The sequence below is a fragment of the Urocitellus parryii genome, chromosome 6 (genome assembly GCF_045843805.1).
Source record: "Urocitellus parryii isolate mUroPar1 chromosome 6, mUroPar1.hap1, whole genome shotgun sequence".
Lineage (NCBI taxonomy): Eukaryota > Metazoa > Chordata > Mammalia > Rodentia > Sciuridae > Urocitellus > Urocitellus parryii.
In genome coordinates this window covers 174,405,986-174,431,360 of record NC_135536.1, presented here as the reverse complement: position 1 = coordinate 174,431,360, position 25,375 = coordinate 174,405,986, and the positions used below count along the sequence as shown (strand labels likewise).

At 49.7% G+C, this 25,375-nt stretch overlaps 1 protein-coding gene across 2 annotated transcripts in view; it reads right to left on the bottom strand.

Moving 5' to 3' along the window:
- Ttll9 (tubulin tyrosine ligase like 9) overlaps positions 1 to 16,812 on the bottom strand; it is a 43,963-nt gene extending 27,151 nt beyond the window's left edge. Inside the window, exons 1-5 of one of the 2 annotated variants that reach the window (XM_077800046.1) lie at positions 16,798 to 16,812; positions 13,568 to 13,611; positions 11,517 to 11,609; positions 5,928 to 6,039; positions 4,822 to 5,007 (exon numbers count right to left, since the gene is read on the bottom strand). In XM_077800046.1, coding sequence (XP_077656172.1) covers positions 4,822 to 5,007; positions 5,928 to 6,039; positions 11,517 to 11,609; positions 13,568 to 13,611; positions 16,798 to 16,812 — 450 coding nt within the window. The remainder of the gene's footprint in view (positions 1 to 4,821; positions 5,008 to 5,927; positions 6,040 to 11,516; positions 11,610 to 13,567; positions 13,612 to 16,797) is intronic. The other variant, XM_077800047.1, reaches the window with a different exon arrangement.
- Between the last annotated feature and the right edge of the window lie 8,563 nt (positions 16,813 to 25,375).

Genomic DNA, 25,375 nt, shown 5'->3' with positions numbered 1-25,375 from the left:
GCTAAGCTCTGGCAGGTGGAGTCTCGTGGGTCATCTATTTCTTGGGGGACCCCCAACTCACACACATACCTAGTTTTCAATATAGTTGTTTTATTTTTTAAAATATTTATTTTTAAATTGTAGGTGGTGGACACAATGTCTTTATTTCATTTTTATGTGGTGCTGAGGATCGAACCCAGGGCCTCACGTGTGCTAGGTAAGTGCTCTACCACTGAGCCACACCCCAGCCCCACACAAATGCGATTTTACATAGGAACACTGTTCTTATATTTCACCAAATGTCAAAAAGTCCGAGGCATTAAAACAGTTCAGAAGCCCCACCCTCTTGTTCCAGTAAGCCATGTTGGGTGGGTTTTCTACTATTTGCTGACCAAAGCATCCCAACTCTGAGAGGGTTTGGCAGAGCAGTTTGAGATGCTCTGTTTGGTACACACAGTGTAACTGAATGTTCAAATGCAGCTCTTCCTGCTGGTGGGTTGAGCAAAGAACAGCCCAGGGTCACCAGGGATACCCACAGCCCTGTGAAAAGGGCTTGGTGGACACACAGACTAATGGACAGGCTGGTTCCTGACCACCCAGCACCACAGAGAGGCGGGAGCAGTGGGAGTAGGCCATGTGGTCTGCACCCTGCCACCTCCCACACCCCACAGGCCAAAGCTGTGAGGAGGGCAGAATGCTCAGGTGGGAAAAAGGATGTGCATTCATGTGCTTTTTACACTAGACTGGACATTTTTTCCCCCTGTGCTAGGAATCAAACCTGGGGCCTTGCACATACTCGGCAACAGGTGGCCACTGAGTCCTAGGCTGGACTTTAATGGTCAGACCTGTTTGTTCTTATTCTCTCCAAGATTGACAGCAAAGCTGGGAGATAGTTTGGGCTCCAGCCCCACGGGAAGAGGGTCCCTGAAGAGTGGCACTGGGGGACATTGCTGTCTCGGCCTTTCTGATCCAACCTGCCCCCTCCCTGGCTGTTCTGCCACCCCTCCCTGCAGAGGAAAATGAAGGGTCACAGGCTCCAGGGAAACTGCAGGGAGGACTTGGAAGGACAGGGCTGCCAGAGACTGGCCTGGCCACAGCAACCCCCTGAGAACTTCTGCCTGTGAGTGGTCAACGACCAACTAGGTCACAACAACAGGCCTTATGGGAAGAGCAGAGGGACTCAGGGGACATCTGTTTCCCAAATTTAAAGTAGTGTTCTACCTTTTACCATTCTCTTCTCCCCAGTAGTATCCAAATAATAAGATCCAGAACTAACACTCCAGGCCCCTGGTTCTCAGAGTGCCGCTGGAGCAGAAGAGCCCTCATACCTGGTGTGACCTTTCATCGTATGCATCAGCCCGGTGAGTCTCTGCTGCCTAGTTGTTTGGTCAAACACTAGTCTAGGTGTTGCTCTGAAGGTTTTTTGCTGATGTGAGGAACATCTGTAATTAGTAACTTTAAGTAGAGGATAGTGCCCTCCATGTGGGCGTGGCTCAACCAGCCCTTGAAGGCTTAAGAGCAAAAACCGAGGCTCCCTGGAGAAGAAGAGATTCTACCTAAGACTGTAACACAAAAATCCTGCCTGAACTTCCAGTCTGCTGGCCTGGACTGTACATGTTGGACTTGTGGCCCTCACAATATTGCAGAAGTCAGTTCCTTAAGCGCGCACACACACCCTGGGCTTCGGTTTCTGCACACTGCGCAGGCTGATACCTGGGGGACTTGACAGCAGCACATTTGCTCGCAGGTTTGCCCAGGCCTCCGGGGTCAGCCACTCAGGTGGGCGCGATGTACCGGCCTCTGCCAGAGTCTGTCATGCCCCAGTCTAGGATCAGCTTCTTTCCAACCTCACCAAAGTGTCACCTGGGGACCAGGGACCAGCAGTGTTGGCATCCCCTGGACACAGCCTCTCAGGCCCCACCTAGATCTGCTGAGTTGGGCTCTGCATGTTCGCCAGATCCCTAGGGGATGCGGGGACACAGAAAGTTTGAGAAACACTGCCCTAGTGCTTCCCAGCGGCAGGAAGAAGAGGGGTGTTTCCTGGACTCTTGGAAAGAAGAAGAAAAGTGAGACAATTATTGGGCACCTCACTCCAAGCCCTTGATAGAATTTGGGCGATGCATGGATATAACATGCACAGCTTCAATGAATTCTCCACTACCCCGTTGGGCAGGTCCGCTCAGTCCCAGTTTACAGAAAGTGGACTGGCTGGGGCTGAAACCTGCTGGGGTCACGCAGGGGGAAGGGGTGGATTCAGAATTTGGTCCCCGGCCACGCCCACTAGCAGCACCACTCTCCCCGGCCACGCCCACCAGCCCTGCTACTCTCCCCGGCCACGCCCACCAGCCCTGCTACTCTCCCCGGCCACGCCCACCAGCCCTGCCACCCTCCCGGCCACGCCCACTACCGCACCTCTCTTCCCCCACAGACAAGTGCAGTACGCACAGCCAAGATGCCGCCCCTTAATTACAGCTGTCTTGTGTCTGCCGCTAACAAAGGCCGTGGGCCGGGAAAGGAATCAACCTAATATGCAATTGCTCATTCCCAATTAGCACAAATTATCATTTGTCTGAGATGATAATGCTGGGAGCCCGACTCTGCCCCTGGTGGGTGCCACTGTTCATCTGCCTAATCCCTACTCCTCCAGCCCCAGCCGCCTCACCGTGCCTCCCGGGAGCAGAGGTGGTGAGAGGGTCTGGGTACATCAGGCATCCCTTGTGCCCTGCCCTGGGTCCCCCTCCAGGCACCCACGCCAGCTGACTCCGTCCATGCCAGCCAACACTGAGCCACGCTCTTCTGCTCCACGGGAAGGCTGCTCACACCTCCTCACACCCAGCTCCTTTCCCGAAGCCTGGCGCCTTCTCAAGGGGCTTTGATGATGCCCTTTGAGGCTTTGGTGGTGTCATGGTTTGGATCTGGAATGTCCCCCAAAATCTCTGCAGCAATGTCCAGAGGTGGGGCTTTGGGAAACCATTGGATCATGAGGGATCTGGTCTCATCAGTGGATTAATCCATTTGGTGGATTAGTATTTTGAATGGACTCCGGAGAGGTGGTAGTAACTACAGGCATATTGAAGGAAGTAGGTCACTAGTGGGTGCGGGCCCTTGGGGATGGTACCTTGTCCCTTGCCTCCTCTCCTCTCTCTCCTTTCTCCTTCCTGACTGCCATGAGCTAGGCAGCTTTCCTCTGCTACAGCCTTCATTCACACACACACATACACACACCACACACACACACACACACACACACACATACATTTTTAATGCAAGTGCAGTAGAACTATACCACCAAGCCACATCCTTATACCTTTTTAATTTTTTTTTTTAATTTTGAGAAAGGGTCTTGCTCAGTTATTGAGGCTGGCCTTAAACTTGGGAACCTCCTGCCTCAGCCTCCAGTGCTGCTGGAATTACAGGTGTGAGCCACTGCATCTGGCTGGTGTGATAGTCTGATTCTGCCTCACCTCAGGCCCAGAGCAATAGGGCCTCTGACCACAGACTGAAATCTCTGAAACCATGAGCCATAATCAACCTTTCTTCCTCCAAGTCACATCAGGTAGTCCTATTACAGCAATGAAAAGCTGACTAACAGGTGGCATGTGGCCGAGAGGTAGCCCTGGCACAGGAAGGGCTGAGCGCCATCTTGCCCTGTTTCTTGACCCTGGAAGGGCTGTCCAGAGCAAGGCTTCACACATGCAGTCCCCTCTGCTGGAATGCTCTTCCCTACCTCCGCCTTTCTCCAGGCTGACTCCCAGGCATCCTTCAGCTCAGAGATCAAGACTAATTATTATAGTCACAATAATGACTATCATTTATAGAGCAGGTACTATATGCATTAACTTGTCTACTGCACAATACTCTGCAATAGGAACCACAGTTCTTCTCACTCTGCAGATGGGGAACTGGGGCACAGGAAAGTTGAGTAATCTGCCTGAGGCTGCACAGTAAGTGGGATGGCTAGTGTTGGAACCAAGGATTTGGCCTCAGATCTCAATCTCTCACTTCTTCTCAGTAGCTGCCTGGCTGGGGAGGTCCCCACCCCTGTTTTCCCTCTCCTGACACCACTCTCCTTTTTTATTTTTTATTTTTTTTTTGGTACCGGGGATTGAACTCAGGGGCACTTGGCCAATGAGCCACATCCCCAGCCCTATTCTGTATTTTATTTAGAGACAGGGTCTCACTGAGTTGCTTAGCGCCTCACTTTTGCTGAGGCTGGCTTTGAACTCCTGATCCTCCCTCCCCCCTCAGCCTCCCAAGCCACTGGGATTACAGGTGTATGCCATTGCACCCATTCTCCTTAGTGACACTCAACACACCGTAATCACGCAACACATGTATCCTCTGCTGGCTTACTGTCCATCCTCAAAGAGAGCAGAGACCACGTCTGACTTGCTGAGAGCCGAATTCCCTGGGCCTAAGTCTGTGCCTGGCACATGGCAAAGGCCAGTGAGCATTTGTGGGATGCTTGAATAAACAGGCCCCAGGCTCTCCATCCTTAAAATGGGGCTGGTGAGGCCCACCCCAAGGCTGATGGGCAGTAAAGCACTTGGCTGGTTCACCCACTGTTTTCTCCCACGTTAGGAAGAAGGGCTCTGGACCCCTGCCTTGTCCTGATGACCACTTGTGCATTCAATAAATGCTTATTGAGGACCTACTACATGCGAGCAGTCACAGCCGCTGGCTCTACGAACTGCCAAGAAAAGGAACTCAAGTGGCCCTTTAGGGACAGCAGTTAGTGCTCCTAGCAGATCACCCAGGCAGAGCCGGTCCCTGTTCAGGTGCCTGGGGCTTCCCAGGATCCCCGCTGAGCCCCTCCCCCAGGCCCCTGCACCAGGCACTCACAGGCTTCATGATCCAGGTGATCCCCGGGTTTTTGCGAAACTCCTCCACAAACAGGTGGTACTCGCAGGGCATCTCAAAGGTCTTGGGGAAGAAGTCGCACTTGGCAGCCTCCAGCTTCCCCGCATCGCGCTCCAGCTGCTTCCGGAAGCGCTTCAGGTTCTTCACCATGTAGTTCTTGCGGGTCAGCTGGGCAGCAGTGGGCAGGCTGGGTGAGCCTCCAGCTCCTGCCCGGCCCCAGCTCCTGACCCCAGCCCTGCCACCCAGCACACCCCCAGCCTCCTCTCTTGGCCACAAAATAGCAGGAACAGTCAGAGCAACCCAGACCAAGAGCCTCTAGTCTATGATTGTCCCACGTCCCAGGCAGGGACACCGAGGCAGGGCAGAACGCAGCCGGTGGCCCAGGGCGCCAACAAACAAGTGGCACATCCAGAGTTTGATCCGGCCTTTTCTGACGTGGAAGTTTGTATTTATTAACCATTAAGCCACACTAGCATTTTATTATTTATTTATTTTTGGTACTAGGGATTGAATCCAGGGGCGCCCAACCACTGAGACACATCCCCAGCCCTTTTTATTTTTTTATTTTGAGACAGGGTCATGCTAAGCTGCATTGAGCCTAAGCTGCTGAGGCTGGCCTTGAACTTGCGATCCTCCTGCCTCAGCCTCCCAAGTCTCTGGGATTACAGGTGCGCGCCAGCTATGCTAACATTTTAAATCCCTCACCACTGGTCCTCCAGGTCTCTTTGAGGTCAGGTTCCCTCCAAACCTCCAATCTACCTCTGGACCCCAAACTTCCCAGCTTGCCTGCACCCTGAAGTCCCCCAAGACTCCTGCTCCTTGCACCCCCAAACCAGCCTGCCCCCCATAGCTTGTGTCCTTAACTCTGCATCGTCAAACAGACTGCTCCTCAGGCTTTAGATCCGCACAACCTCTAACCATTGAGCTTGCCAGATACCTAGGCCTCATGTCCCCCACCTGGCGTATACCCCATCATCCCCTTATATTTTTCTGTTCTGGTCCTTGTCCCTCCCAAACAAGCTCCTACTTGTCACCACACCCTGTAACTTGAGTTGGTGGGGTGGGTCCCTCTGACCTGCCCAGCTCACCTCGTAGTGGTTCCGAAAGTGACAGATCCGCACATGCTCGTCCATGTAGGTGTGGTCAAAGTTCTCCCGGAGCCAGCTGACGTCACACCAGTAGAAGTCCCACTCCCCTTCGCTGGGGTGAAGAGGCAAAGGTCATGACCTGAGGGCCTCAGCACTGCTGGGGTCTGGGGCCCCAGGATGTGCAGCTGAGGGGCCCAGGGAAGGGCGCGTGGCAGTGCGTCCACCAGGAGTCCCTCGGAGGCCACCGCTGTCTGCAGGTTGTGCCTTCCCTGAGCCCTTAGCACATGTGGGCACATGAGCTCAGGTACCAAGTGGCCGCAGCTTTAGGCAGGGCCTGCCTGTCCAGTCACAATCCACACCAGGCCCTGCACATGGGGCACACCTGTCCACACCACCTGCCTTCCTCCTCCACAGCCCACGGTATCAAGTGACGGAACGGCTCACACCTGAAGGGTCTTCCCAGTTCACAAAGACCCCTCTTGCTAAGCCTCAGAGTGGCCCTAAGAGGTGACAACGATCATTCCCGCGGTTCCAGGATAGGATGGCCTTGTTCACCAAAGACACGGCACCCCCAGAACTCACACCGGGCTCCACCAGGTGCCACGTTCTGACCCTGTTCTTCACCACCATGCCAGAGAGGGGGACAGGAAATCAAGTGATGGACTAAATTCGGGGACTAGAGCCAGGTGCTGGGAGCCGGGGTGCTCAAAAGAGGAATCAGGAAATAAAATAGTGCTGCCATGATTATGCCACTTTTTTTTTAAAGTACATATAACTGAAGGCCCCTGTATATCCCTGCATCTATCTCCTCTTTCTGCCCCAGAGGAAACCACCAGCCTGAGTTTGGTGGCTTGTCATCTCTTTACAGTGTCTGGATGGCTTTCCTCTGTCTGGACACGGCCTGTGACATTGTCTGGCATGTTTTTTTCCAACTTCCTTCTTGCTAATCCTTATGGCTCACCACCCGCCAGGTGCTGTTCTAAGTACTGTGCAAATATGAACTCATTGATCCCCACAGCAACTCCAAGTTCTGTCGTTATGTCCATTTTACAGATGAGAGAACTGAGGCCCACCCAGAGAGGTTAAGGAGCTCACTGAACAGAGGCCACTGGGCTCCAGAGTCCAAGCTCTGGCCAGAACCACTGCAATCTGCTTCTTTATTTGTCACATGGGGTCTAATTGAGTCATTTTAATCACCACGTTCCACTTCATTGAATGAACACACTACAGTGTATCCATTTTCAAACTAAGAGGTGTTTGAGTTGCTCCCTGCTTTGTTTTTTCCCCCCTACTATGGACAAATGGACTGAATTTTGAAAAAAAAAATCTTGGGGAACTTTGAGGCAGAAACTGGACAAGAAGGAGGCAGCTACAAGAAGGGTGACCCATGACCTTGGCCTGAACATGACCAACTGTGGGAGAATTCTGTGGTGGACTGCAATTCTAAGAGATGCCAACATGAGCCGGAGTGGTGGCACATGCCTGTCATCCCATTGGCTTAGGAGGCAGAGGCAGGAGGATCGTGAGTTCAAAGCCAACCTCAGCAACTTAGCAAGGCCCGAAGCAACTTAGCAACACCCTGTCTCTAAATAAAATATATGTTAAGTGGTTAAGCACCCCTGGGTTCAATCCCTAGTACTGGGGTCAGGAGGGGTTTAAGAGCCATGTCCCTGCTTTAATGTCAAATGGGGGGAAAATAAATCAATAGCAAGACAAGTGCATAATCCCACAGATGCTATCATAGCGATATGAAAGTTCCTTTATTTAAGTAAAAGGAGTGAGTCAGCTTGAGGACAATCCTAAGCAAACACCACATGCCTGCACAGGTGGTGACACAGGTGGTGGCAGCGATGGAGCGACATGAGTCAGGAATCACCCTTTTCCAATTCCATCCTGAGTTATGAATGAAAACCTGGGCCTGGGCCTCCTCCAGCGCTTCTCTCAGGCTGTTGCTGCACACACAGCAGTCGTGAGCAATGGCTTCCGTAGCGGATGGAAACCCCCTGGGGACATGGCCATCTGCCCTCCAAACCCTTGGTCACCAGACAGCCCCATTCCAGGCTGGCCGCCCGGGCCTCATCCAGCTCCCTGTCCCTCTCCACTCCGATGCTTGCACTGGGCCACATCATGCCGGAGAGAGAGCCCCTATTCTGGTTCTGCCACAGGCAATGACTCCTCTGTGACCTTGCCCTCTTCTCTGGGCCTCAGTTTCCCTACTAGAGGATCAAGGAGTGGATATTTCCGCTCAAGATAATGGATATCAATGAGCCAGACCAATACTAAATAAGTAAGAAGCAGGAGAAAAAAACTATTTCCTTACAGAAGAACGCTACCCAGCTGGGTGTGGTGGCACATGCCTGTGATCCCAGCGGATGAGGAGGCTGAGGCAGGAGGATCATGAGTTCAAAGTTCATAGCCTCAGCAATGTCCAGGTGCTAAATTATTTAGAGACCCTGTCTCTAAATAAAATACAAAATAGGTGGGGATGCGGCTCAGTGGTCGAGTGCCTCTGAGTTCAATCCCCAGTACCCTCCCATAAAAGCTGATCTTCACTGGAGAAACACCGCCTCAACTTAGCGACCCAGGCAACACCAGTGTAAGTCCGGCTGGGCCCATGAGCCCCCTGATGCAGTTCACTGGGGAGGACACCACATCAGACAGATCCCAACCCAGGGACATTCTATAAAATAAAGAGTCCTCTTTGAATGTATCAAGGGCATATTTGTGGTAACAAAGATCAATTAAAAGTAATGTGGGACCTGGAATAGATCATGAGGCAGAAAATGAAATTAGTAAAAAATACTGGGGAAGTTCCAACGATGCCCGTTGCTTGCTTCATAGTGTCTGTTCACTTCCAGGCGTGGACAGACGTACTGGTCACATAAGCAGCTAGCGGAGGAAACTGGGTGAAGCTGCTAAAAGAAGGAGCTGTGTCCTGAAACCAATCCCCGCTCGTCACCAAGGGACAACTGTATTTTGAAGCTTTCAGTTTAAAATGATTTCAAATAAAAAGTTTAAAAATTACATTGAAAATGTTAAAGTTGGATTCCTAACTCACACCATATACAAAATCAAATCAAAGGCCTACACGTAAGAGTTAAAAATATAAAAAACTCTTAGAAGAAAACATAAGAGGGCTGGGGTTGTGGCTCAGTGGCAGAGCGCTTGCCCGGCATGTGTGAGGCCCTGGGTTGGATTCTCAGCACCACATATATAGACACATATTGTGTCTATCTACAACTGAAAAGTTTTTTTAAAAAAGAAAGAAAATATAAGAGTAAAATTTTGTGATCTTGGATTAGGCAATGCTTACTTAAATATGATACCCAGAGTACAAGCAACCAAGAAAAAAAATAGATAAATTAGACTTTGTCAAAAATTAATTTTGTGCCTCAAAAGTCACAGTGAAGAAAGTCCACAAAATGAGGGGAAATGTTTGCAAATCATGTGTCTGATAAGGGTATAAAAAATACTTACAACTCGACAATAAATAGACAAAGAACTGGGTTTTTAAATGTGCAATAGGTTTTAATAGTCATTTCTCCAAAGATTTACAAATGGCCAACAAGCAAATGAAATATGTCAAGCATCATTGGCCACGAGGGAAAAGCTAATCAGAATGAGGTGCCACTTCACACCGACTTGGGATGGCTAAAATTTTAAAAATATCAATGAGTACTGGTGAGAATGCCTAAAAACTGACATTTTATACAGTCCTGTTGGAAATGGAAAATGGAATCCAGCGGTTCATCAAAAAGTTAAATATAGAGTTACCATATGACCTAGCAATTCTACTTCTGATGGAGTTTCTCCCAAGAGAAAAGAAAACATGTTCCACTCAGAGTTCATACATGCATCTTCATAGTAGCATTGTTAGCCCCAAAGTGGAAGCAATCCAAATGCCTCTTCACTAATGAATAGATAAAGCATGGTATGTCCATACAGTGGAATAGTACACAGAAATGAAGGGAGTTGGGGGTCTAGCTCAGTAGTAGGGTGTGTGCTTAGCATGTGGGAGGCCCTGGGTTCAATCCCCAGAACCAAAAGAAAATTCAAAGAGAGCAAATCTGTAGTAGCTGCCGTCATCAGCATCATTATCCTTGCTGTAACGGTTTCCAAAGTCCCAAGGAGAGTGCTCTGTATTCACAACCTGTACCACAGCTTGCCACGGACAGCTGACTCCTAATTTCTGCAGCACCAGGATCCGGAACATTCTCTCATCTGTTCCTTCCCTCTCTGAGAGCCTACTGAGGGAGGCGGGGACGAGCCTGTGACTCTGCAGATGTGCACACCAGCTGCAAATCCTAGCCTTACAAGCGAGGGACCTCTGAAACATGGCATTTTCGTTACTCTGTGCCCAGGTTTCTCACTGGTAAAGTGGGGTTGACAGTAGCACCTACCCAGATTTTGGGGGATGGCTAAAAGAGATCACGGATGCCAAGGGCTGGAGTGTCTACAGGGCTTTTTTTTTTTTTTTTTTTGGTACCGGGGATTAAATCCAGGGGCACTTAACCACTGAGCCACATCCAGGGAGGAGCATGCCTTTTTTTTGGGGGGGAGGGTATTGAGAATTGAGCCCAGGGGTGCTTTACCCCTGAGCTATATCTCCAGCCTTTTTTATTTTTTATTTTGTGACAGGGCCTCATTAAGTTGTTGGGGTCTTATTAAGTTGCCGAGGCTGACCTCGAACTTGCGATCCTCCTGCCTCAACCTCCCCTCCCGAGTTGCTGGGGTTACAGGCGAGCGCCTCTGTGCCTGGCTGGCATGGCTTCCCTGCCTCCTTCCGGCCTCCTGCTGTGTGGAACGTGAAGGTGGGCTGGAGCTCCACTTGGCACCATGAGGACGAGGGACTTGCTCAAGGCAAAGCAAAACAAAGCGCCAGAACTAGCCAGGCCCCTCATTTCTCTCAGCCTCCTCGCCATCCCGGAATTTCTTATTTACAGACCTCAGTGGAGGGTCGAGGGGCAGATAGACGGGCTTCTAGCCCATCAGAGCCTCTTTGCTTCAGGTCCCTGGCACAGGCATGCCAACCTTACCCCTCCCTCACGCAGCCAGGGGTCGTATATTTATTTTCCTCCCTCGGCAGCCCCAGGGCCCAGCACAAAGGCAGAAACGTAGGCCTACAGGTCAAGTCACTTGTTCTAGGCCACAGAACTAGTAAGTGACCAGCTAGGTTAGTCCTTGACCTGGGCCCATCCCGGGAGGACTCAAGCCAGCAGGTCTGTGCTGCCAGCATCCCTCTGTTTCTCCGGAGAGCCACAGGACACCCCCAGCATCAGTCAAACAGACTGGGCACCTACTTGCTGTGTGACCTTAAGCAGTTGGCTTAACACCCCTGAACACTGCCATACCTGATTGGATGGTTGTAAGGCTTAAATTAGTGACAGGGACGGTGTGAGTGATTTGGCCACCACAGTATGGGTGCTAAATAAATGTCAGCGCTACTTTAGGGCAAGTCCTAGTGGCTACTGGGCTGGGGGTCTGGGAGAAAAACCAAGGCAGGCAGGGATCTGTAAGAAACGGTGAGGGGGTGAGGAGAGGGAGGGGGTGAAGAGAGGGAGGGGGGTGAGGAGAGGGAGGGGGTCTTACTCTTTCACTTCCACCCATCCCGGCCTGTGGCGCAGGACGTCCATCAGAGTGTTCATAAGGGTAGTCTTGAACCGGATCAGTGCTCTCTGTTCTCTGCAAGACAAGGCAACAGAACACTTGCTGGAATCCAACTTTCCTAGCACGCTCCAGGGATAGGATAAAGGGGGAGGAAGAAAGATCAAAGCCACAGCTAGAAATGCCGAAAACAGGATCCCTGAATTTCAGAGTTTAGCATCAGAGCGTGACAATCCCTGAAATAATCAAATTGAGCATTACAGAAACTTTGAATCATCAAAAAACAGCAAGCGTTTTGTCCAGAGCCTACTATGTGCTGGGCACGACCGGGCTGCTCCACGGGCACCATGACTAGTTCTCACACCCCATGCCACACGTGCGCACAGTCCCCTTCCTGACATCCATCTGGGAAGATGGAGCAGATGTCATTTCCCCTATTCCTCCTACGAGGGCACCGAAACCCAGTACATTCTGTATAAAACAAACATAGGGTGGTGAATTCCCTGGGTTTTCTTTGGGCTTCCGTATCCCAGGTGTGGAGATAAAGAAGCCAGCCAAGGGCTGGGGCTGGGGCTGAGCGGTGGAGCGCTTGCCTGGCATGGGTGAGGCCCTGGGTTCCATCCTCAGCAGCACATAAGGATAAATACACAAAATAAAGGTATTGTGTCCACCTGTAACTAAGAAAAAAAAAGCCAGCCAATGGCCACCCAGACATGCCAATGGGCACAGACTTAAATAAAGCCCCGGCAGAAGCCTGCTCTCTTTAGCCACAAGAGCAGAGCCCCCCAGCAGGACGCAGGGCAGAGAACAACTGCTCCATCAGCCAAAGCCTGCAGAAAACATCTGCGTCCCCCACTTGTGCCAGCAAAGGCCAGGGAGTCTAGAAGCAATGCCCCTGCCCCTGTGGTGTCAGAGAAGGCCCGGGACAAGGCTGGGGCTTCCTCCCCGCCCGGGAGGCCCCGTGGAGAGCCTGGACCTCTGCTCCCACCCCTCAGTGACCAGCTGCCCTCTCGCTCTGGGGTGATGTCATAGGAGGCCTGGTGGAGAGGGAGAGATCAATACAATTGAAAACAGGAAAAAAATCAATAAAATAAAAGGCTAATTCTTGGGAAAGATCAAATCAACAAAACCATTTGTCAGCAAGATGACAAGAGAGAGAGAGAGAGAGAGAGAGAGAGAGAGAGAGAGAGAGAGAGAAGATACAATTACCTAGGAAGGAGTGACACAGGCCCTGCTGATGGGAAAAGTACAGTTAGGAGCAGGCCAAGGCCCCCACACACCTGCTTGTGACGACCCACACAGGGTGAGCCCCGGAAAGCACTCGGCACCATACACACCTAATGTGAGACAGGTCATTTAAATAGCTCTGTGACTATCGAGGAAATAGAATACATAATTTTAAAACTCCCAAAAAAGACATCTTCAGGACCAGATGGTTTCACTGGAGAATTCCCCCAAACATTTAAAGAAACATTAACCCCACTTCCACACAGTCTCCTCCACAAAAGGGAAGAGGGGGGAGAGCTTCCAAATTTACTTTGTGAATTTAGTGTTCACCTGCTATTGAAGTCAGGCAAAGAAGCTGGGTGTGCTAGCACATGCCTGTAATCCCAGCGGCTCAGGAGGCTGAGGCAGGAGGATCACAAGTTCAAAGCCAGCCTCAGTAATTTAGTGAGGCTGTAAGCAACCTAGTGAGACCCTGTCTCTAAATAAAACACACAAAAAGGGCTGGGAATGTGGCTCAGTGGTTAAGCGCCTGGTACCCACACCCAGAATAAAAAAACATACCAAGGTAAAGCACAGTCAGGTTGCTGGAGGCCAGGAAGAGTTACTGCCAGGGGTGGAGTGGGGAGAAAGAAATAATGTCAGTCTGAAGACAAGGGAATGTCATCTTTCAAGTATGTAAAGAAAAAAGTCAACCTAGAATTCTATTCCCAGTGATATGGAAGGGAAGAGGAGAGGGAAGGGAAGGGAAGGGAGGAAGGAGGAAGGGAAGGAAATTAGTTCCAATAATTGGACGGAGAGGGACCACTCACCGCTCTTTTCCTTTTGAAAATCCATGGCCCTTGTAATTTTGATTCTGTAAGGAGAAAAGGAAAATGATGTCACTGGTTTTGTACGTCCACCTGCCTTCTCAGCCCACACTCAACCATGCCTCCGTCCCAAGACAGGAAGGTGCATCCTGGTCAGGTTCTCATCCACCATCAGGTGCCCAGAAAATCAGTGCAGAACTTACCTGCTACCCTTAGGGTGAGTTCCCAAGCAGCCCACTACACTGGAGTCTTGTTCCATGAGCAACACCCGCAGAGTGAATGCCTATTTTATTGGCGCTCCAAAGTTCGACCCTGAACCCCAGTTTTGAGAGCTCAGTTTATCAGGCTCTGCGTCTGTCCTAATTGGGGGGTGTGTCTCAGCGGTAGAGTGCCTGCTAAGCACATGTGGAGCACTGAGTTTGATACCCAGCTCTAAAAAATAAAAAAAATTAACTTTGCATGTTTGATTGGACCTAGAATCCAGGAAAGGGCTGTGTCAGACTCAGCAACATGAATTCTTTTCACCCAAAACAGACCTTTCAAATCCTCAGTGTGTGTGTGGCTGGGGGAGAGGGGTGTATTTCAGCTCCAACCATATCCAAAACAGCTTGTCCCCCGAGTCCTGGTAAGACTGGTCCCTAAGGCATGTATGAAAGAGAAACTGATTTTGGCCCTGTGCAGCCGACCTTTACAGTTGGGACAGAGCTGTGATCCGCATTCATTTTCAGCAACTGTGTAATAAATTGCCATAAATTGAGTGGTTTAAAATAATGTACATTCACTATCTCATAGTTTCTGTGGGTTTGGAATATGTGCACAGCTTAGCCGGAATGTCTGCCCTGGTCTCCTAAGGCTACGTTCAAGGTGATGGCTGGAGTTTTGGTTCTCATCGGGGCTCATCTTCAAGCTCATTCACATGTTGGCAGAATTTGGTTGCTTGGGGCTGTAGGACTGCTGCCCACTGGGGTCTGCTCCCAGTGTCTAGGGGATGCTTGCTGTTCCTTGCCAAGTGGCTCCATAGGCAGTTCACCACACGGGTGTTCTTCCTGTATGCCTCCCTTAGCATGTCCCTTGACTTCCAACCCACTGCCCTCCAAGTCAGCTATGATGGTTTCATATAACACAATGTCACCATGGCAACAGCAATGCCATCAAATTCACCCACACTCAAGAGGAGGGAATTATGCATGGCATGTACACCAGGCGTGGGGACCTTGGGGGCCATCTCAGAATTCTGCTTACCACATTATCATACCCCTCAAAGAGCCCGTGGAAAGGGACGTGAGATGGCACTTTCCAAAACCAGTAGTTAATTCCCCCACAAAAGAAAATGAAATCGTATCCTTCCCCCACCCAAGCCCTGCCTACTCGCCCAGCACTACTCAGCTCACCCTACATATCTTTTTGAAAATTAGATCTTTAATCCTCTCTCTTTTCAATTCCACTTTTCATGGGTTTATCCAGTTGCTCCAGAGTCCTTGGTTGTAAATCGTTTCCTTTCCTTACCAAATTGCACTGGCATGTTTGTCAAAATTCAGTCGACCATGACCACGTGGGTCTGCCTGTGGACTATATTGGGCTCTATTTACTTGTCTATTCCTATGCCACCATCACATGTTCTTAAGCACTGTAGTTTTCTAGTAAATAGTTAAATCAGGCAGTGTAAGTCCTCTGGCTTTGATTTTTAACATTGTCTTTGCAATGAGGTGCCATTTGCACATGGATATAAATTCTTCTATCTATCTATTTATTTGTTTGTTTGTTTATTTATTAATTGTTTATTTATTTATTTTTGGTGCTGGGAATAGAAGCCAGCTAAACATGGCTAAGTGTGTGCTGTACCACTGAGTTATACTCAACCAACAATACAAATTTTAGAATCAACTTGCTGATTTCTACTAAAAGACATGCTGGGATTTTGATGAGGAGCACATTGACTCTAAGATCATTTGGGGAAGAAATGACATCATAACTAACGCATTGACTCTTCTAATCCATAAAATATGCTTGTTTCTCTCTCTCTCTCTCTCTCTCTCTCTCTCTCTCTCTCTCTCCATTAGTTTAAGTCTTCTTTATTTTTTTCTCAATGGTTTCTAGTTTTTAGTAGAGAAGTCTTGCACATTTTTGTGAGGGTACACACAATTTATTCTGTCCTTCTCTCTTAAGAAGTTCATATACCCAATTTCCTGGGTCATTTAAAAGAAAGCATAGTCCTACACCAGGCCTCTTGCCTAAATCTAGAAAGTTAAAGGAAGAAGCCCTGGATTTGATCCAAACACCAAAAATAGGGGGGACCTTCTTGGATGTGGGAGGTGAATGGGGAGGAGTCAAGACAGAGCCCGGGTGTTTGTCCTGAGCAGCTAGCGAGTCCTCCACCAGTAGCCGTTCAACAGTGATCAGCGTATGTCTGCTCCCTGCCGGAGCCGGGGTTAAGGCAGGGAAGATGGACCTCGAATAACCATCAACAGGAATTATGACTCCTGACAAAAAAAGCGACGTTCACGACACTCTGAAAGCAGACACAGTTTTTTTTTGTTGTTAAAGGGAATTAAAAGAAATGGAGATGCCATTCTTGAGAGGTTGGAACCTGAGATAAGAAGCAGGTTGGGGCAGAGGAGCTGGACTCCACAGTAATTCATCTCCCTTTTTGCGCCTCATCTTTCCTAGTCTTAAAATGAGAGTTGGCTGGTCGGTCTTGGAGAGCAGGGTTTTGCCTGATTCACCTCTGTGTCCCTTGGTCAGGGCTGGGCTCGGCTTGGAAAAGGCACTAATTAGAGTTTTACTGGTGTTTGTTTGTTTTAATGGGCCACGGGGAAATCTGAACTTGAGCTGCCCACAGGGTCACAGAATGCTTATTTTTATTTGTTTGTTTTTTGTTTTGTAACAAGGATCGAACCAGGGGCGCTGAGCCGCACCCAGCCCTTCATATTTGTTAGAACATGGTCTAACTAAATTGCTTAGGGCCTCGCTAAGCTGCTGAGGCTGTGCTCAGCGTGAGATCCTCCTGCCTCAGCCTCCTAAACAGCAATCTTGGTACAGCTTAGAACCCGGTCCTGTAACTTTCCCGCCAGGGGGTCTGCGAGCAGCCCTTGGGCCTCGTCCCGTTTTGACCTTTCCTTCCTGGGTCGCAAGGCCCCGCGATGACCCGCCCCCGGGCTCTGAACCCCGTGGCTTCCCTCCCTCTCTCGGAGGACGGAGGACGATGAAAGCCTCTGGCTCGGTGCCACTCCTACCTTCGGTCGCGACATGACGCGATTCCCCAGGGCCAGATCCAAGCCGCCACTACGTCCGGCTAGAGCCTGTGCGTCCCGTTGCCAAGGCGACGAAGGGACGCCGGATCCGCAGCTCTGATTGGACGAGCCAAAGGGGCGCCTCCCGGTGGAGTGCCCAGCTCCCAGGGCGTCCTGCACCCAGGTCCTCGGCCTTCTCGACCTTTCCCTCCCAGTCCCACTTTTCTGCGACCCTGGGCACACCCGGCCAGAGGAGGGGGCTGCCCGCCGAGGGCACTTACTGCCCAGCGCCGCCTCCAGCCAAGCTTCCTTGATCTAAAAAATGCTGCTTCTGAGAAGTTGTCACTTTTTGATAAATGCAATGGGACTGCTTCCTTACTCAAGGACCACTAAGTCACCTGGTCAGTTGGTAACGTCACCAGTCCCCTCTGCTCTTTCAGTCACCTTCTATATTTTAAGCACCAACTCTTATGCCAGAACTTCCCTCGACACCTGCAGCAGCCTCCTGACCAATTATCCCTCTGGCCATCCAGATTCAGCCATGCTCTCCCTGGCTTGTGTACAACCTTCCCTGGCTCCCCATGGCCCTTAGATGGAAATCCTCATCCTGATTGGCAAGCCTTTTTGTACTGGGGATTGAGCCCAGAAGCACTCAGCCACTGAGCCACAACCCCAGCTCTTTTTTGTATTTTATTTAGAGACAGGGTCTTGCTGAGTTGCTGAGGGCGTCGCTAAATTGCTGAGGCTGGCTGTGAACTCGTGATCCTACTGCCTCAGCCTCCTGAACCGCGGGGATTACAGGCGTGGGCCACCGAGCCCCGCTTCAGTAAAGTTTTTACTGATCCAGGGTCTGAGGACTTAGCAGCCTCATCCTTCCAACTCTTTGCCGCTGCTCTTCCCATTCCAGTCTCCTCCCTTCCTTCAGTTACTGGTTTGACCCTTGGCCCCCCTCCCACACTCCTGGATTCACACTTATCTCTGTTCATCTTGGTGTTCTTTTTTCTGGTGCCTCTTTTCATCCCCTCTGCCCAGGCCTCAGCTTGCATTTGATCTCAGGAAAGTCTTCTCTGACCACCCACTTCTCTAGGCAGACTCCTTTGAGTCCTCAATATCTCCCCCACATAGGCATCAAAAAAGAAAAAAAAATAAGTTTTATTTATTTGCCACTGCATTCCCAGAGCTTAGCTCATGGCCAACACTGCTCAGTGAGTGAATAAACAAGACACATTAACTCAATGAATAGTGACCAACTATGAAACAAAGCACAAGAAACCTGAGGTTTAGACCCCCAAAGAACTGAAAATAGGTATTCAAACATTTATGCCCACATGTTCCTAGCAGCATTGTTAATAATGAAAAAGTGGGGGCTGGGGTTGCAGCTCCGTGTCAGAGCGCTCGCCTAGCCTGTGTGACGCACTGGCTTCGATCCTCAGCACCCCATAAAAATACATAAAACAAAGGTTCATCAACAATTAAAATGTTTTTAAATTAGTGGAAATATTACAAATGTCCAACAAGTTGCAGTACATTCATATAATAGAATACTATTCAGCCATAAAGAAGAATGAAAGAATGAAGTATTGATACATGCTGATATTTGGACTATTATTTTTTTTATAATTTTTTAGTATTTATTTTTTTTTAGTTTTCGGCGGACACAACATCTTTGTTTGTATGTGGTGCTGAGGATCGAACCTGGACAGCACGCATGCCAGGCGAGCGCACTACCACTTGAGCCACATCCCCAGCCCCTGGACTATTATTTTAAATATTTATTTTTAGTTATAGGTGGACACAATATTTTATTATTATGTACTGTTGAGGATTGAACCCAGTGCCTCACGTATGCCAGGTGAGGGCTCTACCTTTGAGCCACAACTCCAGCTCCTGATATTTGAACTACTAATGTTGATACATGAATGAACCTCAAAAGCATTATGCTAAGTAAAAGAAGACACACAAAACCCCCACAAAGTGTGTATGTATATATGTATGTGCATGTGTGTGCACGCATTTGTGCGCTACCTAAAGAACTACAAACTTCAGGGAACAGAAATCTCCTTTGCAACTTTCTTTATAATGGTGGAAACTATTACACACAATCTAAATGTCCATTGGGAGGATGGTAGATTAATAAAATGGGGTATATTCTAATAATAAAATATAGCATTGTAGGGCACTGGGTTCAATTCTCAGCACCACATAAAAATAAATAAATAATACAATAAAGGTATTCTGTCCATCTACAACTAAAAAAAAATTTTCAAATACTATACAGTGATTAAAATGATTCAGATGTCCCCCAAACTTATTGTTCAGTGAATGAAAGTTACAGAATGATATATTTTATAAGGTTATAATTTATATTAACTATAAACATACATATGAAAGTATGTTTCATATTCTTATGGGTATATAGGTGTGACAAGCTTTAAAACATGTCTCAAAAGATACACATCAAGCACATAAGAATTGGTTTTTTTTTTTTAAAGAGAGAGAGAGAGAGAGAGAGAATTATTTTTTAATATTTATTTTTCAGTTTTCGGTGGACACAACATCTTTGTTGGTATGTGGTGCTGAGGATCCAACCCGGGCCTCACGCATGCCAGGCGAGTGCGCTACCGCTTGAGCCACATCCCCAGCCCCAAGCACATAAGAATTGTTGTATCTTGGGAGAGACGAAAGGAATTGGAGAAGGACAACTTCAGCTACTCAAGTTTATTTGGAAAGTTCTATTTAAACAATACAGTTGAAGCAAATAGGTCAAGCAGTTCCTTATCTGGATTTTAGATTTTTTTTTCTTAAATGAAAAAACCCTCAAGTCCTAGTAATAACATGATAGAGGAGTCTAGGATGTTTGGGAAATGCATAACAAGGTGGTCCAAACAAGTCGACATGGGGTCAGTAAAGACTTTCAGGAAGAAATGAGAGTTAGCCTGATAAAGGGGATGGGAAGAGCATTGCAGGCAGAGGGAACAATGTGTGCTAACTCAGGGAGTATGGAGTATGTCACAGGAAGAAAAATGCAGATGAGGACCAGGAGAGGGTGTCAAGGAGGGGAGATAGAAGGCCATTAAGCATGAATGCTTTTGTTGGTTTCCTTTTTTACAGATTTGGTAACAGATTGTTTTAGAGACAGGGTCTAACTAAATTGCTGACTTACCTAGCTACTCAATATGTCCTCTCATTTAATCACATAAAGATCCACAGGCCTTTCCCCTCCCCCTCTCCTTATTTATTGATGATAAAACTGAGAAGCTAAGCAACTTGCTGAAGATGCTCCCGGCAGAAGACGGAGCCCCTGAGGTCATGCTAAGCAGGCTGAACTTTTTTCTAAGGGCCCTGGGGAGCTCACAAGTTTCCAATTGCTGCTTGTCATTATCACAAAATTAGTGACTTGAAATCACCCGAAGGTATTATAATGCTGGAGGTTAGGAATCTGACCCGGGTCTCACTGAGCTAGCAGGGTTAGGGTTAGGGTTAGAGTTAGGGAAGCTCCAGAAGAGAATCGGTTGCCTTGTGGTTTCCACCTGCATTCCTTGGCTGGTGGCCCCCTTCCATCTTCCAAACCAGAAGTCACAGAGCCCCACTTTCTGCAGTCACATCCCTCTGACCCTCACTCTATCTCCCCCTCTTTCACTGAAAGGACCCTTGTGATGAATCCAGGTTCTCTCCCCATCTCAAGATCAGCTGATTAGCAACTTGGATTCCATCTGCAGGAAAAAACAAACAGACATAATTTCATCCACGATATTACTTCCCCCTTCCCAGGCAGCATAACGTTGGACATCTTTAGGGAACCATCATTTTTGCCTACCACGGTGAACCACAGAAGGGTTGGAAGCCAGGGAATGACAGGGTGAGACCTGCAATTTTAGCATCTTCATATAACCGGCTTGTAAAACAGTCACTTCACGACTGAAGAAAAACTGGGCTTTGCAATAACAAACATTTTCAAAGGCTGAACAATACACAGCTAATCAATTATTAAGTCTAATAATGATATCTCTCCTTTCTTCGGGGCTTTGAACAACAGTTCTTTCATACATGTGTCTAGATCATTCCCCCTAATGACCAAGTGAGGGTACACAGGACTGTCATAATTGTCCCTGTAGGGATGAGAAAAGAGACCCAAGGACACTCACCTGCTTAGGTTCACAGAGCTGCTACAGCCAGGACTGGGATGGGGACCTAATCATCAGGGTCCTTTATCATTCCCCTCCCCCTCCTTCCCTCCTTTCTTTCTGTCCTTCCTCTCCCCCCCCCCCAGTACTGGGGCTTGAACCCAGGGCCTCACACACGCCAGGTGAGCACTCTACCTCTAAGTACAACCCCAGCCCTTTAAAAGTTTTATTCTGAAACACGTTCTCATTGCATTGCCTAGACTGGCCTTGAACCTGTGATCCTCCCACTTCAGCCTCCCAAGTAGACAGGATCACAGGCGAGCGCCACCTCACCCAGCTGTCAGCATCTCTTTATTCCATTTGGAGTGGGGCATTCTGGGAAACTCAGTGTCAGCGCATCTTGGGAACAATTTTCCAAGTGTAGTTGGGCATCGAATAAACATGTGTGGAGCTGGTGAAGAGCCCTGCTTCGTTCCTGCGGCTCAGATAATGACTGTCAAGGCAGGGCGCCTGAAGCCATCCTAGCATTCCTTCCTTCCCCCCGGAATATCAGCTGCACTGTCCAAACTGTCATCTATGCTGAGTACCCACCCCCTTCTTCCCAGCCTCTTCATCCACTCTGTACCAGGGCACCATCCTCTCTTGCCTGGGTGGCCACAGTCCACTTCTCACCAACTTCCCAAAGGGAAGAGTTAGTAAGGGTAAGAGAGGGACTTACAATTTAAACCAGATGACCTGGCCTCCTGGGGTAAAGTGCCCCATGCTTTCTGTCACATGGCAGAGAAAACAATGTCAAGGCCCAGTCATGGCCATCGATGGTCCTGCGTGCTGGGCCCCCACTCCACTCTCCAGCCCCATCTCTTACCACCTCCCTCAGCTTCCTCTGCTCTAGCTCTTGACAAAGGCCACATTCTTGTCACCATGGGTCTTTTGCAGTGCTGTCCCTTCTGTTGGAAATACTCTCTCCACTCTTATAATAGTGTGTCCTTATATCCCAGTCCCCTGTCCCCCTTCAGAGAGGTTCTCCCTGACTCCCTTTGTGCCTTTCATAGAAAACTTCCCCTTTTGTGAATGTATTATTTGCTATTTGCTAGTTTCATTTGCCTTCTCTCCTAGATCTGAGATGCTCCCTGTGCACCTCCTAGCCGCACTTGGCCCTTAAACATTTGACATGTAGTTTGTCTGAATTAAGATGAACTCTGCATAAAACATATACCAGATTTTGGAGACAATACAATAAAAGTGATATAAAGTACATGAATAATCCTAAATATTCTGTGCTGAAATTATAATATTGTAGAAATAGTATGTTAAATCAAATCATTAACAATTAATTTCCTTCTACTTTTTAAATGTGGCTACTAGAAACCTAAATGACACACGTGGCTGGCGTCCTCTTGGGCAGTGCTGGTCTAGATTGTTAGCTAATGAAGAGAGGAACCATCTCCACCTCGTCCACAGATGTGTGGTACCTAGTACCTCGTACTCAGCAAGTACTTGCTGAGTAATTGTGTTTGTATGAGGAAACTCAGCACAAAGAGAACTGAGGCAGGCAACCTGATGTGTGCTGTGAACTTGAGAAAGAAAGAAAACATGAAGAAAAGGTTTTATCTCCAGTCACCACATTTCAAGTGGACTATGTCCTCTTTTTGTCCTGCTGTGTGCTGACACTTCCCCACAGTCAAGATGGAGAGACAGGGTGATCCCTGGAGGATGGTTTAGCTGCTTCTATGTCAGTCCCATAAGAGGTGTCTGGTCTCAATTATGTTATATACTTGGACCTAGACGTACAGAGTTAGCTGGGACCCCATGGGGACTTTCCCAGGGTTGCTCATTCACAAGTCAGAGGTGAACAGAGTCTTGAACCTTGGTCTTCCAGGACTCTTGCCTCTAATTAGATACCATTTTAGTTTCCTAACCCAGAACCCAGGTGATTTGAATACTCCCACATCTCCCTTCCCCTGATTTTACCTCTAATATTTGGGATCCCCAAAGTAGTTATGCCTGGTCCCAGGAGAGCTTGCCCAGCTGACACCATCTTCAGAGGGGTCAGAGTGGATGAAAGGAAGGGACGGGATGATGGATGGATGAATGGGAGAAGGGATGGATGGATGGATGGATGGATGGATGGATGGATGGATGGGATGATGAATGCACAAGTGGGTGGGTGGATGGATAGTAGGATGAAAGGATAGATAGATGGAGGGATATGTGGGTAAACAGAAGGATGAATGGATGGATAGGAGAATGGATGGATGGACAGGAGGAAGGAGGATGGATGGGAGGATGGATGGATGGACAGGAGAAAGGAGGATGGATGGGAGGATGGATGAATGGACAGGAAGAAGGAAGATGGATGGGAGGATGGATGGATGGACAGGAAGAAGGAAGATGGATGGGAGGATGGATGGACAGGAGGAAGGAGGATGGATGGGAGGATGAATGGATGGACAGGAGGAAGGAGGAGGGATGAGAGGATGGATGGATGGACAGGAGGAAGGAGGAGGGATGGGAGGATGGATGGATGGACAGGAGGAAGGAGGAGGGATGGGAGGATGGAGGGATGGATGGACAGGAGGAAGGAGGATGGATGGGAGGGTGGATGGATGGACAGGAGGAAGGAGGAGGGATGGGAGGGTGGATGGATGAACAGGAGGAAGGAGGAGGGATGGGAGGGTGGATGGATGGACAGGAGGAAGGAGGATGGATGGGAGGGTGGATGGATGGACAGGAGGAAGGAGGAGGGATGGGAGGATGGATGGATGGATGGACAGGAGGAAGGAGGATGGATGGGAGGATGGATGGATGGACAGGAGGAAGGAGGAGGGATGGGAGGGTGGATGGATGAACAGGAGGAAGGAGGAGGGATGGGAGGGTGGATGGATGGACAGGAGGAAGGAGGATGGATGGGAGGATGGATGGATGAACAGGAGGAAGGAGGAGGGATGGGAGGATGGAGGGATGGATGGACAGGAGGAAGGAGGATGGATGGGAGGATGGATGGATGGACAGGAGGAAGGGGGATGGATGGGAGGATGGATGGATGGACTGGAGGAAGGAGGATGGATGGGAGGATGGATGGATGGATGGACAGGAGGAAGGAGGATAATGGGAGAATGTATGGATGGACAAGAGGAAGGAGGAGGGATGGGAGATGGATGGATGGACAGGAGGAAGAAGGAGGAATGGGAGGATGAATGGATGGACAGGAGGAAGGAGGAGGGATGGGAGGATGGATGGATGGACAGGAGGAAGGAGGATGATGGGAGGGTGGATGGATGGACAGGAGGAAGGAGGATGGATGGGAGGATGGATGGATGGACAGGAGGAAGGGGGATGGATGGGAGGATGGATGGATGGACTGGAGGAAGGAGGATGGATGGGAGGATGGATGGATGGATGGACAGGAGGAAGGAGGATAATGGGAGAATGTATGGATGGACAAGAGGAAGGAGGAGGGATGGGAGATGGATGGATGGACAGGAGGAAGAAGGAGGAATGGGAGGATGAATGGATGGACAGGAGGAAGGAGCAGGGATGGGAGGATGGATGGATGGACAGGAGGAAGGAGGATGATGGGAGGGTGGATGGATGAACAGGAGGAAGGAGGATGGATGGGAGGATGGATGGATGAACAGGAGGAAGGAGGAGGGATGGGAGGATGGAGGGATGGATGGACAGGAGGAAGGAGGAGGGATGGGAGGATGGAGGGATGGATGGACAGGAGGAAGGAGGAGGGATGGGAGGATGGATGGATGGACAGGAGGAAGGAGGAGGGATGGGAGGATGGATGGATGGACTGGAAGAAGGAGGATGGATGGGAGGATGGATGGATGGACTGGAGGAAGGAGGAGGGATGGGAGGATGGATGGCTGAACAGGAGGAAGGAGGACGGATGGGAGGATGGGTGAGAGTGCAGAAGGGCTAATGGGTGAGAAGGAGGGTGGGGACGCGGATGAATGAAGAGTGAGAAAGGCAGAGGGGGAGCGGAGGCTGCACCGACGGGGTGATGTAGCAGAAGGAAATCACCCACTTTTCTTGTCGCGCACACAAACTGAAGAGCTGGGAGCCCTTCGCGACCCAAGTCCAGGCGCCTCCCGTTTGGCTGGAGACCCGGGGCGGGGGGGCGGGTGCTCGGCCCAGGGGCGCAGGGCGGTCGGGCTCCGCGGGAGCAGGATCTCGGGTGGACCCGCGGGGGGCTCCGTGGACACCCCTCCCCGCCCGCGCCTGACGGTGCCAGGGTGGGGGGAGCGCCCCGCCCCCACCTCCGGAGGTGGCGCCCCACGCGGCCGCAACAAGCTGCCGTTGTCCCGCGGGCCGTGGGCCCAGCACACTGGGGCTTTGTCCGGCCCCGCCACGACCCACGGGGGGGCCCCACATGACCGAGGGGGTAGGAGGAGCCTGCGGCGGTGGCGGCGGCGGCGGCGGCGGCTCCTTCGTTTCCCTCCAGGGCCGGG